Consider the following 16,917-nt stretch of genomic DNA (forward strand, 5'->3'; position numbering starts at 1 on the left):
TCAGAGAGTAATCTCTGTGCCTTTTGGGTCATTCAGATTATAAATATGGAACAAACATACCCACATATGAGGTCGATGTTCCTCTGTCTGGCTCTGTTAGAAGATTTGGTCTGTTAGTTTGTGGTCTAAATCTTAAAGAAGGGAGAAATAACATCAAATGCTCCCTCTGGAGTTTGTTGTTAAAGTATAACCCTTTCGGACCCTTTCATAAAATATGAAATGTTAGTTAAAACATTTTAACTAATAGCTTCATGATTAAGAAGCTTACACCAAAGAACCACAGACAAAACAAAGCAGAAAACAAGCCCTCAAAAATAATACTTCCAAAGGGCTCTGAAATGAGTTTCTAATTTAAGGGAATTAATTGAGTAATACTAATGCATTGTCAGCATGCATTATTTTTCAGTGTGTCAGGAGTCATTGCATTATGTATCATGCTTAAAGTTCAAGTGGCTTTGAGGCATGGATGAGCTCAATACTCAATGATAAGCTGGAAATGAGAGCATTGAAAATTAATTGTATGAAACAGCTTTCTCATTAAATTCTACTAACTCTGGAAAATATTTAAGTAGACTTGAAGCTATACTTATATACTTCTGGTTCTTGGCTCTTTCATTATTCCATGGCTGACATGGCACACTTTAATTACTCTTTCTAGAGATACTGCTAAACTGTAGCATTGGAGATACTTGGCTATTGAACCTTCTATACTTATTGGAATAATCTGTGCCAAGTACAATAATACTTACTAGTGTTTACATGCAGTTTTTGGAAGCAGTTTATGATGTAATGTGTCTTTTTGTGGTTGAATGTCAGCCGTGGTGATTTTATGTTACCAGATTGTTGCAGACAGAAGCTTTTGTTACTATTGATACCCTGAGTTACAGTGATCTGTAGTACATGAGACAGGATTTCAGTTTTCACTGTTTCACAGGGCTGATGCTTTTTATATTTTACTTAACATGAAGGAGCTTCTTGAATCAAAGCTTCTAACTGCATAAGCCACTGACTGAAACATGAAGTATCAAAATAATAAGTATGCTTAGCTGTGTATGCAGGCATGATTTTCAGCTAAACCAAGCGGATCCAATTACAAAAGAAGTGGGGGTTTCCCCCCCTCTTGCAGTGGAAGTTGTAAGAGCCCCAGACACCTTCAGCCATGTACCCAGAGAGGAAGTGAGGCTTTTAGAATTTAGAAACAAAAATCATGTTCCCCAGAGGTTGCAAATTCTGGAAATTATCACTATTTGTGGGAAACATATCCTTAAGTTCATCTTGAAAGCTGTGACTGGAGTATATCACTTGTAACAGAGGTTTTGCAGCACTTCAGACTGGAAGGAAAGACATTTGACAATGAAATAAGTCATGTGCTCTGCCTCCTCCTCTGTGTAAATTGGGGTAGTCAAGATGAATTCGGAAAGTTGGGGTACATATGGAAAAAGATGGCATTTCTGCAGTGCTTTGAGATTTTGGAGAAGGTGGAACACACACTTGAATGTTTGCTCATGATTACATTAAGCAGAAGGAATAAACTGTTCAAAGTTCTGAACAAAGCTTTTCTTTCACAGCCTTTTAAAAATAACATGCATTTTTCCACAGGGGTGTAGTTCCTTTCAGCCAAAGGAAGAAAATGCTAGAAAAGGCCAGAGCGAAAAATAAAAAGCCGAAGTCTAGTGCTGGTATCTCCTCTATGCCAAACATAACTGTTGGAACCCAGGCAAGTACAGCTGTCACCAGTGGCACTCATGCTATATGCTGAGCTTACAACGTGCTCTTAAAAAAAACCACAACAAAAGTTATTAGCACAAAAAGTTATGCACAAAAGTGATAGCAATAATGGGAAATTAAACTAGTATGTTTGAATTATATGGCTGTAAATGGCTGTGTCCTATTAGTATTGTTGCTGTTCTACAAGTGTGACTCTTGCTGCACAGAAGAACAAGCTGTACTCATGCAAAGTACTTCTATTTTAACTTACCTACTGATACTATATTGTGAGAGAAATTAAGTATAGAAATGCAATTCCCTGTAGAACAAAAGGCTTTGTAAATGATGAGGCATTTAAATGCCTGCAGTATTAATAACTGGGTTTGATTTATTTATGCAGTGTGACAGACCTTTGGTTTGAAGCCTTTACCAAAAAGACTAATAACTGATACAGAGGATTTTTTTTGATAAGTACTAGAACTAATATGAGACAAAGCAGCCCTTTCCCAGGGAGCACATTTCTTTTGATTGCAGAGCCATTCTAATTGACACTGTGATGAGTCTCTGTTATTGGATTGATTGTTCCTTTTGTAGTTGAGCATCTAAATATTGTATGTTAAACAGTTTCAATGCTAAAGCTGTTTCCTTCAGCTGTGAATTTCACAACAGCTTCTTTTTTCATACATAATGCTGACTTTCCTCTTCACCATAATTTTTCCATAAGTTTTCTATTTTGACTACTGCATATGCCAATGAGAAAATAAGGTACATATGATTTCCCTCAGTAGAATTCATTTTTCTCATAGAAATTAATATTTCTATCTCTAGGTGTGTTTAAGAAATAACCCTCTCTATCATGCTGGAGCAGTTGCTTTTTCAATCAGTGCTGGAATTCCTAAAGTTGGTGTGCTAATGGAATCTGTTTGGAACATGAATGACAGCTGTCGGTTTCAGCTTCGGTCCCCTGAGAGCCTGAAAAACATGGAGAAGGCCAGCAAAACTACCGAGGCCAAGTAAGTGTGGAGACCATGGACACAGAGACAGAGATTGTTCATGTGGTACTCTTCTGAACTGGGGAGCAATAATGGAAAAGGAGGGCCAGACTTTTGTAATTTTGAAGATTTTGTGATCTTTATGAGGTATGAGGTATTAGGTTTCTTGTAAACTTGGCTAGATGTGCAGAAAGGCTCACTGCAGGAAAGATGTCTCACTTCTGTGAAAGCACTATGTGCATGTGAAATGCAGGAGGAGTATTAAATGAAGGCCTCCCTACAGTGTTTCATAAGGTTTCCAAGATTTTATATTTTAATAGCTGAAAATGGAACCAGCTGTTTCCTGGCTCTTCATGAGATTAAACAGATCTCTTTCAGCCCCTCCATAGCTTAAAAAAAAAAAAAATCTTTTGAGTTAACAGTGCCATTTACATGTTTCTTAAAACAGATTTAAACAATTTCAATTAAAGCTTGAGAATGTTTAGCAGCTCTGGAGTTTCAGGTTTCTGTATAAAGCTAATAAAAAAGCTCAAATGAAGCTCATCATGCTTATTTTCTGTAATAGTGTGTCTATGCTCAGTTAATGTTAAAAAGCTAATCCCTGATTAAGCAGCATTGTACCATCCCCAGCTTCAAGGTTTATAGCCTTGTCAGTTGGGATGGTTGTTTGCAAGTGTGGAGTTACTTCTTTAAAGTATTGTTAAAGGAACAATGCTGGGATACCGTGGTGCTTTGTCCACTGGCACAGAAGAAATTCCACTTTTTTCTTTTTTCATTTCTGAGTGCTAACTTTCATTCTAGACCTGAAAGCAAACAGGAACCAGTGAAAACTGAGATGGGTCCTCCACCGTCCCCAGCTTCCACTTGTAGTGATGCATCTTCAATAGCAAGCAGTGCATCAATGCCATATAGTAAGTAATGTGTAGCTCAGAGTAAACTCAAATAATTATGTAGATAAGAAGTTTCCATAAAAGGCAATTCTACAGTGATTCTGTACTAATTTCAGAATCCTTTGGTCTTTCCTTTGGTCTGTACTGCTGTGTAGGTGAAGGCTTTTGTAATAGACTTTGAATGATCTGTGAATTGTCAGTGTTAAATAAATGTATAAGCAGTGACTCCTTGATCTAAGGTGTGTCTGTGCAAGCGTAACAGAATCAAAAGGATCTTTCAGGAGGTGATGAAGAGGAAATACTAAAGATAAATTTATTTTTAGTTGCAATGTGATAATGAGTTTCTTTGCAGCCAGGAAGTTGAACTTGTTTTGGAAAACTTCTTTAAAAATTAAGCTGCTGTCGAGCAGCTTGCCTTGTTGTTGAAAGTCAGTGCAGAAAGAAGTAGTTTGTATCTATAACAGAAAATGTCTAAAAGGAGACATTCTTTACTAGCATCCAAAAGCAGTCAGGGAGGTTTCATAGTACAAGTTGTGCTTAAAAACCTGAAAGGCTACATGTGAATTTGTGCAACTGGACTCCTTTAAGCATTTCTTTTTCTCAATTTAAACACATAAATAGATAAAATGCAATTACAATGTCATCATTTGAAGAAATCTTCTCTCTACAGCTTATTCTTCTAATTGTTCACAAGCTGCAGTTTTAAGCAGCATTGACCTAATGACTCAAATGGCCTTGTCAGTGACTGAGAATCTCATCTGCTTAAATCTGCAGTACTCACTTATTTTACTAGAAATCTTCTACTATTGATTTCTTTTGCAGTTCATTTAGCTGTAATTTTCCACTGACTACAACTTTGCTTGGGCTTTTGAATTAGTGCTTGGAATTAACTGTGCAATTAGCTTAGAAGTTCTCTGCTTCTTACTTTAAATATGTTGGTAGTATTAATTACACTATATACACAACTTGTAAGATTAAAGGTTCTTTTCAGTGTTTATTTAGCCATGTTATGTATTTAGATTTGATTCTGAGTGTTATACAGTTGCTGTTCAGATAAAGTCTGCAGCAAATCTAACTGTACTGCAATTGCCATTAGCCCAAATAGCTATTTTCTGCCTCATTTGCTGTTCTTCTAGAAGTTTACCAAGTAATCCATATGTGGTAGGCAAGCAGACTTTTTGTGAGGTTGATACAAAGCACTGTAGCAGGGGTGACTGAATATTCTCAGTGTCAGCCATTTCACTTACAGCATGAGTATGTGTGAGCCCTGCCAGAACAGAGCTTGTTCCTTGTATTTTAATTTTTTGTATTCTAGTTACTGTATTATTTAAGATTTAAAAAAAATACTGTACTCTAATCACTTTTCTTAAATATCTTGAAAATTGCTTTGCTTAATATATAGGCTTTATTAGTTTCCAAATCCATAGAAAAACATGAAAGTGACATGATATCCTTGTTAGGTAGCTCTGACTCTTAAAGTTGTATTCTTGTTAACCTCTTGTCAATATCTACATTTGACTGCTGATAATCTTTTTGGGGGGAAAGGTTTGGTGTTTACTGAACATTGCATTTTGATGCTTTGATGGATTATATCAAGTCTTTCTTTTTGGTGCTAACTTTTCTGTGTCAGAGCGGCGACGATCTACTCCTGCCCCAAAAGAGGAGGAGAAAGTGAATGAAGAACAGTGGTCTCTGAGGGAAGTTGTATTTGTGGAAGATGTTAAGAATGTTCCTGTCGGCAAGGTTTGTCTAAAATACACTGCCTCACTGTTTTGGGGAGGGGGGAAGAAAGGGTTTTTCTTTTAAGTAAGCTAACTGTTAGCAAAAAGTATGCTTGTGAGAATGTTTCTGATGAGTATGATTTTAGCTGTGTTTATATTTGTCCATTATGTAATGATAATAATAGAGCGGGTGTGTTGTGAGTAAAAGGTGATAAATCTTAAAAAATTCTTGTATTTTAAGTTGAACCACAATATTACAAAAAACAGACGTGGTTTTATCCAAAATACTATTTTGTTGTCTTGAGAAATAACTCCCACATGTCCAGTGATACTGTGAAGGGTTCCACTTGTTATGACTGACTTTTACACACCCAGAGGTAGAAGGTTTGGATGAATCTCATGTTCTGGCAAGCAAAGAACATAAGTATTTTTGTTAGAAATTACATGCTTCATTAATATGATTAAAAAGTTATTTGATTTATTACTCCAGAAAATCCCTTTGTTTCATCTTTGTAATATTTTCATTTTTTCTGTAATAAACCTTTGTTCTGACTCAAGAGCCATGTAGAGGAAAATACTCCCTTTTCTGCTTTGGCAATGTTGTGTGATGTTAGGAGGGATTAGGTCCTCTAGACAGTTCTTTGGTGTCCTTTTCAAAAATAAAAGCAATGAGAAAACTGATAAGGTTTTCCTCAAAAGGAAAAGATTGGTTGCTTTCTACTTGATTCATAAAAGATGTAAAAAAATGTTATCAGAAGAGGATCAATATCTGTCCAACAGAAGGCAGCTGAAGTTAGTAAGAGTTATTTACTTGCATCCCTAATGGATTTACTTGTGTGGCAGTGTAAGATTTGCCTTCAGCAGTATCTTTGAAAGGAGCAGGCTCACAATGAATTTTCATTATCAAATTTAGGTCATTTCTGCAGAAGGGAATAGGGAGCAACTTAGCTCATTGTAACACTTCAATTTCTCAAAATAAGATTTTGAGATCTGGTTGAAGTTGCTGAATCCATTGTTTTCCTCTGACACCATCTTTGGGAAAGTCCCTCTTGTCCTTATTCTGTCCTTCTTGTTTTAGATCCTAAGATTTTCAGTACAGAGACTGTTCCACTATTTCTGTATACAGTTGCAAAGGTGTCTATGCATTGCATCAAGAGCTACTATGATCAGTATAAAAGAGCTTTAATTTTTATGCTTACATTTTCACTGGAGTGCTAAAATCATTATGGGGCATGTCTTCTGAACAGACTTCAGTGGTGCTGAGTCTATTCTAGATCAGTCATTTATGGCAAAAATGCTTCTTTTCCTTTATAAAGCACGCTGTCCTTTTCCAGTGTTGTATACTGCCACTCATGTTTTTCCTTTTGCAGTTTTGTAATAATCTTTAGAGCTTAGGTAGAATCCAGCAGACAAAATTAACCACTATTTTTTGTCTGGTGGTGTCCAAGTTAAAGTCAGAAATGCAGTTTATTACAAGGCAATTAACAAGTTTGAGCCTCGTTAGATGTTCTGTTTGTAATTTGGATCAGCTGTGTGATTGTAAGAAGGAAAACCGGAGGCACCTCAGTCTGCAGAAGAGTTATCCTTGGCAGTTTTCTCCTACAGATTCCAGAATAACTTGTTCAGTATGGAACAGTAATGTTTGTAATTGAGCTTGTTGTGAGCTGAATTATACACAAAGAGGATTTGAATTCTGAATAATCTGACTATTGTATCCATAAGTAATTTTTGAATGTGTGTGTACAGAGGTTCAGACTGCAAAAACATGGTTAGGTGGGTTTGGGTTCTTACGACTTCATGAGTTAAGAAGTTCTACCCTTTTATAGTCCACCCAGATATGCATTAGTCTGGTCTTCCATGGTCTACTCTTTACTGACTGACAGTCTGAAAGGTCAGATTTTGATGTTTTGTTATGGGAAGCTTCAGTGGTATGAGCATCTTGCACGAGAATATCCTATTGCAGTGTAACCTGGGAACGTGTTAGCCTTGGTGTTTCAGAAAATTGGAAAGGCTTTGAAACAACTTTGAGTTTTAAGAACTTGATGTTACAAATTGTGGTGTCAGTGGAGCTGCACTTAGTTTCTCTCAAAGTGTCATTCAGTAAAATACGTGGTCATGGAACATTTGGATACTTGGGCATCTTTGAGAAATACACACTGGTAATTTGGTAGATATTTTTTGAGCACAGTATGAAGTCAATTGTACTAAACGAATTGATTTCTGAGGCCAAAAATCTTGCTGCATGTAATGATTCAGATTTGAAGGAGTAAGAGGAATAAAGCAATTATTTTTGTCCTTTTACCTGCAAGAGCATCTGAAAGTTTAAACATTTATATTCTTTAAAATAAAATTAATAAAGTATGTTAGCAGTGAGCTTCTGTCAAAATGTTTGCTGTCTTTTAAAATTATTTATATAATTCTTTGTTTTACACAAATAGAAAAAATTTCACTTAGTCTTCAGGAGGTGGAATTTAGAGGTAGGAAAGGAAGGGGTTGAGATTTATTGATGTACAGCCTGTGTTCCTGAAATGGTTTTGTTTCTAGAAATTTTATGTCCCCATGCTTTTGGATGTATGCAGCAGCTTCATGAAGTCTCTAAAAAACGTCAGTTTAAAATCCTTCCATGACCCTTGCTGTGTTCTGTAGAGTGATGGGCAGGTAGAAGGTGGTGACTACTGAAGTGCCCCTGTCTCTCTGGGCACTTCGTTGGTGATGTAGCAGCTCTCCCCTGTGTGCTGAGATCCAAGATAAGTGTTTGTGATCATTCTGATACCAGTAGATTGTGCAATCTGCATTTTACACACTGCTTTGTAAGTGTGGATTTCATATGATGCCAGAGCAGTGAATGCCCAAAGAGTCTGATGAGAGTGCAAAGTCTTTACACTGAGGTGGTGTTGAAAGAGATTAAGAATGCATGTCTGCTAGATTCTCTCTTGTAGTCAGTCATCTCCTTGCTCCTTGGAATTTATTACCTTCCAATCTCATTTCAATTTAAATCCTTCATGGCTTGGAATGAAATTAAGTCTTTATTCCTCCACATCCATCACTAGATGGAAGAGATAATCATTCCAGGATTATCTACCTGATGAAAGACTGATGGAATGAAATAGCCTTGCACTTGTCCCATCTCTTGTCTGCACTGGTGAGAAGTCTGATGGAGTGTTCTTTAGTGTTGTTGAGAAAAAATATGGCTGAAATAAGCCGTTGTTACTGCTCACTAGTATCAGAGGGATAAAAGCTTTTTTCTGTTGATCCTGTGCACTTTGGGATATTCTACTTCACCACATTAGCTTCTGGATCTGTTCTTCTGAAATGGCTTAAATGGTGTCTGAAACCACTGCTAGAACAGAGGGATGGGGAACCTGGGTTGGAGCTGCTTTTTTCTTCTTTGGCAGCTGCGGTTCGTTTTGGTCTGAGGCTTTCCATTGGCAGTGTCCAAGGCCTCCCCAAACTGCTTCTGGTCATCAAAGTTATCCTCAACCAGGTGAGAATCCTGTGTATTGCCAGTTTTGCAGTTCCTATACCCAGAAAGCCTGTCAGCTCCTAGGAATTTTGTAAAACATAAATTTGGATTTAGTAGTTTGTTCTTACTTTGTATTGCATTTTTTCAGTCAGTCACTTGATTTTGTTTGTTTTCCTTTGATTCCTGTCTGAGATTGAAGCCTTCCAATGATAAGGATAAATTGAAAGAGATCAGACTGGATCTTGCCCTAGAACAGTTACCCACTCCCTATTATGAATCTGTTTGTAATCTTTCAAAGTTAAATATTTTCTAAAATTGTGTCAGTATATCTTTGAAGGTGAAGAAATATTTCTTTCTACCTTTGGGGTGGAGATAGAAGCCTTTTCTGTGATGTTAAAATTTCTTCCATTTCAGAAAGAAGATTGGATAGGAAGTTAAAAATTTATTTTCCCTGGTCTTCTGCTGTGGTGTTTTGAGGAAGAATGTGGTGATTTTGGAGAGGGAAAGATTCAATCATTTCCAGTGGCATTCTGGTGTTAGGGACTGTGGAAGTGGATTGATAGTAAAGATAAAGGAATTAACAACTGTGTTCATCTTTCAGTTTCTCAAATAATTTTTTAATTCTATTAAAAAGACCAGGTGTTGTTATCTTGTTGTTGAAAATGCACTTAGAAGATATTCTGCTTTTCAGAAAAAATTCTTTAGTTTTGTTGTGTGCTTTTTTCATTCAATTCATTCTCTTAATTAAGTCCTAGTAAGGTACATACTGTGTATGTAGTTATGTAAAATGCTTGTTTCTAATTGGTGAAACTTTTGCATTAGCAGTATCAGCAGTACATTACTTGTGTAAGCTAAAGCATCTCAATCCTTTCAGTTTTTGCATTTCATTTTTGTAATGAGTTTTAAAATTATCTCAGATTTGCATAAATACAATTAAAGAGGAATGGTTACGTTGCATATTTATCTTGTTTGGTGCTGGCTCATTATGCCACATCTTTGCTTTGGAGCTTTCTGTGTCCAGTTGCTATCAAATGCTTCGCTCAAGCTCATTGCTCACCACATCAGGAGATAGTTTTATTTTCCTTCTTTATAACAGCCAACAGCTGTAGTAGTAACTTTAACTAAAGAACTGATTTTAGGTTTGAAGGTAAGGTATCTTCTTAGCAAAATCTTAATAAGCATATTTTCCAGTTTTTAAAGATACATGGTTTTCCTGGTGAACGGGAAAGAAAAAATATTTGTCATGTGGATGCCGTAAGAGTTCCAGCACTTCAAAACTGTTATCCTTTCTCTGAACACATCAAAAGTAGTATAAGTGAAAAATGATGTAGTTTAGTTGGTAACACTAAGAGCAGCCAGAAAGCATGCAGTAAAAACCTTTTAATTATGGAGCTATGTTAAAGACTGGGGAATTGTACCTTTTCTTAAGGTGTGCTTCCATCAGAAAGCAGCCCAAATTTATAAAGTTCTTGTAGCAACATTTAGTCCTTTAAAAAAAGAAAAAGATTCTACATGTTGGACTAGAAGCTCTGAATGAACTATTGGCATGCAGTTGCAGGCCTATAACTTAGTCTGATTATCTTAAAAACATCTAAATGTACATGGAATAAACTTTTTTTACTAAGCCACAGTTTTTTTCTAGAGAGTTGTCTTGCCAATCTCAGTTGAAAGAATTCTGCCTTTGTGTAGTCCAGATGATGGTTTATGTTTGTGAATCTTTTGATTAGGTCTGAATTTTGAAATTTTTGGTTAGTGTTCTTACAGCTGTTAGTGATGCTCTACTACTGGAACTTGTAATTCTGCTTCCAGAGTGAAGTTTCAGCATGTAGGGAGCAGCTGCTGTAATTCTGTCCACAGTAATCTTTGTTACAAAAAAATCAGCTAATGCTTTAAGGTTGTCAATATATCATTTTCTCTAGAGCACCTGATAGGCTGCACTTAGCTAGAAAAAATTGGCAGAAAACATGGATTTTTTTCTTACATACAGTATCTTGAAAATTTGAGACATGCTTTTTATTGTTGAAGACCTTTTAGATAAGTTAGTTACATCTAGACTTTTGTTTGTTAAGCACTTTCGGTGTAGAAACTGTTGAGAAATTACATTATATAATATCTAGTTTTATATGCTTATATCTAGTTTTGATCAAGACTGAGAGCATACAGAGTTCTTAATTCTGCTCATAATTAAAACATTGTCTCTTCTTTCCCCATCTCCTTCTGCCTTAGCTTTGTTTTTGTTTTGGGAAAACTATGGTCTCAGCTGGAAATTCAAAGGGCCTTGCTGTTTGGTGATAGCACAAGAAGTTCCTGTATCAAGGAAGCCTGTTTTGACATGATTAGATATGCTTGGCAGCAACTCTTTATAGATGCTTACAGTCTGGGAAATGCCTGTGCCAGTGTAGAGTTGAATAGCTCCTGTTTCCTTGAGGGGTCAGAGAGCAGCAGACACACACACACACACACACACACACGTGAAGAACATCTGGATACACTTGTGTGAATCCTTCAGTCCTAAGGGACTGAGTGAAGAACTTGATCATTGAGTGTACAAAACAGGTGCTAGACCAGTAAACTAACAGGTCTCTTTTTTCCACTGTGTACAGTCCTTTTGAGGAAAGAGCACAAAAAATTTTCAAGTGGGGCTAAAAAAAATTTTCTTTATCTTGTAATATAAGATCTAATGGGCACTTGACGAAGGAGACTCAATGTAGACTTTCTTGTTGTTGAATTGTTGGCTAAAGTTTGGAATTCATTGCCACAAGAATAATGTTTATTTCCAGAAGTGATTGCACAAGTCAATAAGAGAAAGGTCTCTCCAGGCCATTCAACATGAAGTTGTCCTCCAGGAGGTGGAAGTTGTAAAGAGACCAGGGGAGTACCAGCAGGGGCTTCTCTAGTCAGTTGATGTTGGCTTCTCTTGGATGTAGGATGCTGAAATGGAGGGACCTTGGATATGAGTCAGGATGCTTATTAAGTCATTGGGAAATCCTAGTTTTTCAAATTTCGGTAATTTTAGCAAAATGACAAGTCTAATGACAAAGAGCTATACAATTTTATCACTGGATATTGCAGATTTTTTCCTCTCCCTGAAAAATGTGTGGTTTATTTTGAAGTAAATCAGATTCTGTTCAGCCTTTTGGTAAAACTCTAATGTGTTCTGCCTGTAGGTGCTAAAAGTGGATGGTGCATATGTTGCTGTGAAATTTCCAGGCACCTCCAATAATGCAAACTGTCAGAGCAGTTCTAACTCCGATCCTGATCCTTCTTCTCTCCTCCAAGACTGTAGGCTGCTCAGGATAGATGAACTGCAGGTATGTGTTTGTGAAACATGGAGGAAACAATCAGTATTTACAAGTGTCAGCACTGTGTGTGCTTAATTGCAGCTTAAAATTTTACATCTGTTTTCAGGTTGTAAAAACCGGTGGAACTCCAAAAGTTCCTGACTGTTTTCAAAGAACACCCAAAAAGCTGTGTATTCCTGAAAAAACAGAGATCCTGGCAGTAAATGTAGATTCAAAAGGTAAGTAGGACTTACCCTGTTAGTCCAGATCTGTTGGTTCCTTCATTACCTGTCTCTCATCCAAGTGAAAAATACCTGCTTTCAAAGTGACATAAACAGGTGATTCCATTGATATTAGTGCTTTCTTGAAAGTGCTTTAGTTGGGAGTTCTTTTACTGGATGCCATCCATAAAACATTAACTTTTTTCTTCATGTGTTTTTGAAGGAGTGCATGCTGTTCTGAAAACTGGGAACTGGGTTCGATACTGCATATTTGACCTTGCCACAGGAAAGGCTGAACAGGAAAATAATTTCCCTACTAGCAGCATTGCATTCCTGGGTCAGAATGAGAGAAGTGTTGCTATTTTTACAGCTGGACAGGTTTGTGGTTTTGTGTCTCAATCATTTAACCTCACTGCACATCTGTCATATTTGAATGAGATGGTACAGCCTTCTGTAAGGCTTCTCCAAAATATGGCAAAGAAATAGTTTTTCAAACAAGTTATGAAAAACTTGCTGCTACCTTTAATATTTTGATGGCATAAGGGCAATACCAAACAACTTACCTAAGCACATCTTATTAAACTCTACCTTGAATGTAAAAAAGGGGAGAAAAAAGGTGACAGAATGGTTCTTGGATTAGTATCAACTTGTTATCTAGCTGTGTTTTGGAATGTGATCTAGCTATATTTTTGAGCTGGGTCAGATATAAATCCACTCTTGAGAATAAATGGAAATATTAACAAAGAAAAAAATTAATCTGTAATTGACTGAAAGTACAGATTCACTAAAAATGATTGAGGTTTTGTGCAACTCTTGCACAAATGTGGTATATTTTCTTTAGGATAATTAAAAGAAACAGTTTTTGCAAAATAATTGAATTTGAATGTTTCATTTCAATATATTCAACTTTAAGCATTTAAGTAAGCTAAAAGTATAGTTACTATTTGTTTCACTGGTAATGTTAATCAATAAATGATTATCAGAAAGAAGATATTTCTAGTAATATTTATTATGTTAAACATGTTTCAGGCATTTGCAAAAGGGAATTTCCTATTTTATGTTACATCACTTCCAATGATAGGAGTTAATGACATAAATGAGAATCTTTGGTAAACTGTTGTAATTGTTGTCAGTCAAGAACTGATCTTTTAGGAGGAATAATATTTATAAATTGTGGAGACTTAATAATGAAACTTTTTTCCCAAATGTAGGAATCACCTATTATTCTTAGAGATGGAAATGGTACAATCTATCCAATGGCAAAAGATTGTATGGGTGGGATACGAGACCCTGACTGGCTTGATCTTCCACCTATTAGTAGTCTTGGAATGGGTGTTCATTCCTTAACAAATCTTCCTGCTAACTCGACCATCAAAAAGAAAGCTGCTATTATCATTATGGCTGTTGAGGTAAAATATTTTTTCTGCTACTGAATTATGTGCTTTTTTTACCTCTTGTTATTATAAATTTATGCTTAAAGCAGATTCATGTTTAGATACTGATTTATGTTTCCACTATTTGAAATAAGCTAATTTCAAATGAAGATTCTCTTAGAAACACAAAAACACCAACAAATTTGCCAAGTAAAGTGAAAGACCCTTTTTGGGGGGGGATGTATGACTTCTCTATCAGGCTTTTAATTAGTGGGGTTTTTTAGGCATTGATTTGGAAATTGTTACCTTTTTATATCTGCTAACACCATGCAGTTTAATTTGTGTCATGGGTGCATAGTTTTTCTCAGAGATCCAACAACTAGTTTGGGTTGGATCCCTGAGAATGCAATACTTCTTTATTTTTTTCTATTATTTTAAAATTACCTATTTGGAGCATATACTAGGAAACTAGGAGAGGAAAGTGAAGGTTTTTTTCACTTGAAACACCTGTGGAGTTCTGTCCTCGTCAGTGATGTTGTATGAGTAGTTCTGCTGTGAATTTATATGTCATACTTGTAAAATCTTGTCAGTAGTTTGTTAGCTCTGCTGTGTGTTCTGCTGCCCCCTGGAGGTACTGTGTACCTGTTAGACTGAGATGGGTTTCACAGTGCAGCAGTATTCCATCATTATGGAAAAACTGGTTTTATATGGGGTGAACTCCCCAGACCTTCAACAGCTTCTAATCATTCACTTCTCAGCACATAAATCATATGTTTAAAAAGAACTAGGTTAGAACTCATTCATGTACATCCTTAAGCATTTTCAGTTGTATCACTTTTCCCATGTTACATGGAGCTATGAAATGCAAGTAATCTATCTTAAGAATCCAACTGTGAAGCCAGAGGAATGCTTTTGTGAACCTGATGGCATGTGCTGCTCTGTTCCTTTTGCTTGTCTGTGCCTGAATGCACACAACTCTGTTTTTAACAGTATATATTGAGCTATAATTGAGATGATGAATATTCTGAACAGCTCCTGCAGTAACTTCCAGCCAGTGCTGGAGATGAAGACCTGAAAATTAGAAGTATTTATGGAGCTTATATCCACCTCTTGTGCTTCACATTTCTGAAGTATTTTATTCTTTTGAATATAGAAACAAACATTGATGCAGCACATTCTTCGATGTGACTACGAGGCTTGCAGACAATACCTGATGAATCTTGAGCAAGCAGTTGTCTTGGATCAGAATCCACAGATGCTGCAGACGTTCCTTGGTCATAGATGTGATGGAAACCGTAATATCCTACATGCTTGTGTGTCTGTATGCTTTCCAACCAGCAACAAGGAAACAAAAGAGGAAGAGGGTGAGCTCAACAATATAATGAAAATAATTTGAAAATAATATTTTCATGCATTTTCAAGAAAATACGAAATAAAGGCTGCATTCTTCATGTATGGGTATTATTAAAATTTAGCACCTAAAATGTACCCTGGCCTTTCAAAGGTGCTAAAAGAACATTTTTATTACTCTCATAAAGTTTTATGAGAATTTTTAAAGAATTCAGTAGTTAGGAGTACTAAGCTGTTTAAATTGACTGTAAAAACTTTTGACATTCACAAGTTAATTATACATGAAAAAAGTATTCTTCTACCTTTGTATCATTAGTATCCCCTTTATATCACTAGTAAAATTTATGAGAAATGGTATTTAATAATTTTGAAGTGTTGTAGAATATGTTAATAGTCTCAATTAGAAATGCTACTTGTCATTGATATGTTTTAAGAAATGTGGAAGAAAAACCTGTTAATGCCAGTTACTGACACAATTTTAAAATGTCTGTTAAATACTGTTATGTAAAAAGCATGTTAACAGAACAAGGTTGCTAAGTCAAGCACTCAAAAATTAGGGAATGGCAGAATTAAGTTTACCCAGGTGCTGTACATGGGCATGCATTGTGGAATGGTCTTTAATTACACCATCATACTATTTTTTCCACAGGACTACCTCATTCAGTGCACAAGATGGACGGTGCTCACCGAATGGGTAGCTATTCAATATTTCTTTTTATCCTCATCATTCAGTGTGTGGCCCCATTCCTTACTCTTGCACACCATACAAACCCTGCACTGAATAATGAATGAACTTCCTTGTGGGATTTTTGTATGGTGCTGTCATTGAATTTTAGTCATTTATAGAGCTTAATTGTTCCTCATATCCCTATTTATAAAATGGGGGTAATGTGCAGCTTTTTCATCTCTTGCTTGGAGTTTTATTATAGCTTGAAGTTTTTCTGTATTCAAAGCTATTAACTAATTTTGAGCATTCTGTTTGAGAAGCCTTGGGCCTGATTTTGAGTAGGTGTTACTTCAAAACACTGAGTTCTATGACTGGATTAATCATAGTTTTAGTTGTGCTGTGAATTATTTCTGTGAGTCAAGCACCTTTTAGGTGTCCAGAAATGAGTAAAATTTATCATGATCATCTGTAAAAACTTGTTTCACAAAGTTCTGTGTGCTGATAGATGTGTCAAATAGGTTCTGGTTTTCCAGAGCAATGTTCAGTGTCATTAAACACAACACAGTGTTTCCTCCTCTCCTTCCCAAGCTGTTGCTGCCTTACTACACCCCTCCCTAAGGCTGCAGCAAACAAGGCACAAACAGCCTGCTCTCTGTACAACCCTTCATCTCCAGTGTGTCGTCCATCCTGTGCACTGACTGAGGCAGGGGTTTTGTTGCTGGGGAGACAAAACAATCTGAGGCAAAAAACCCAAACCAAAATAAACAAACAAAACCAAACTGTGTAACTGAAGATTGTGTTACTATAAACACACAAGGAAGTTGAAATAAGGATGCATGGGCAAACTTAATCTGACTTTTCCTAATTTGAGTGCTTGTCTTTGCAACCTTGACATTTTTTTCAGTAACTTCATTTGGGTGTAATCTAACTTCATGGAAAATGAAAAACATGAACCTGATAGACTTGTGACACTCCTCTGCCTCTCTCTTTCTCCCTCATAAAACTTGTCCTTGTGGGAGACTCATGTCTTTAGATTCAGGTCACATTTAGCTTCCACTGTAACTGTTAGTGATGGATATTAGGACAAGCTTATTTTCTGTTTATCATCTGGAGGGCAGTGGTGACTTATGTTACTGTCTGTGAGTTACATGGTTGTCTCTTAAAATGTAAAAGAAGTTTAATTTAGAAGCAAAGGCTGCAATTCCAGACATACAGGCATGATATTTCTTAAAAATTCCTTAACAATTTAGTG

General features: G+C 36.3%; 1 protein-coding gene across 10 annotated transcripts in view; it reads left to right on the top strand.

Annotated features, from left to right (window-relative positions):
• Positions 1-16,917, top strand: part of UBR5 (ubiquitin protein ligase E3 component n-recognin 5) — an 86,226-nt gene that overhangs the window by 38,808 nt on the left and 30,501 nt on the right. For 7 of the 10 annotated variants that reach the window (XM_074554150.1, XM_074554177.1, XM_074554141.1 and 4 more), the window contains 10 exons: positions 1,600-1,717; positions 2,536-2,720; positions 3,501-3,610; positions 5,220-5,332; positions 11,941-12,084; positions 12,182-12,293; positions 12,499-12,653; positions 13,487-13,684; positions 14,802-15,012; positions 15,648-15,692. In XM_074554150.1, the coding sequence (XP_074410251.1) occupies positions 1,600-1,717; positions 2,536-2,720; positions 3,501-3,610; positions 5,220-5,332; positions 11,941-12,084; positions 12,182-12,293; positions 12,499-12,653; positions 13,487-13,684; positions 14,802-15,012; positions 15,648-15,692 (1,391 nt within the window). The remainder of the gene's footprint in view (positions 1-1,599; positions 1,718-2,535; positions 2,721-3,500; positions 3,611-5,219; positions 5,333-11,940; positions 12,085-12,181; positions 12,294-12,498; positions 12,654-13,486; positions 13,685-14,801; positions 15,013-15,647; positions 15,693-16,917) is intronic. The other 3 variants (XM_074554170.1, XM_074554182.1, XM_074554190.1) reach the window with 1 other exon arrangement.

The sequence above is a fragment of the Zonotrichia albicollis genome, chromosome 1 (genome assembly GCF_047830755.1).
Source record: "Zonotrichia albicollis isolate bZonAlb1 chromosome 1, bZonAlb1.hap1, whole genome shotgun sequence".
NCBI classification, from domain to species: Eukaryota; Metazoa; Chordata; class Aves; order Passeriformes; family Passerellidae; genus Zonotrichia; species Zonotrichia albicollis.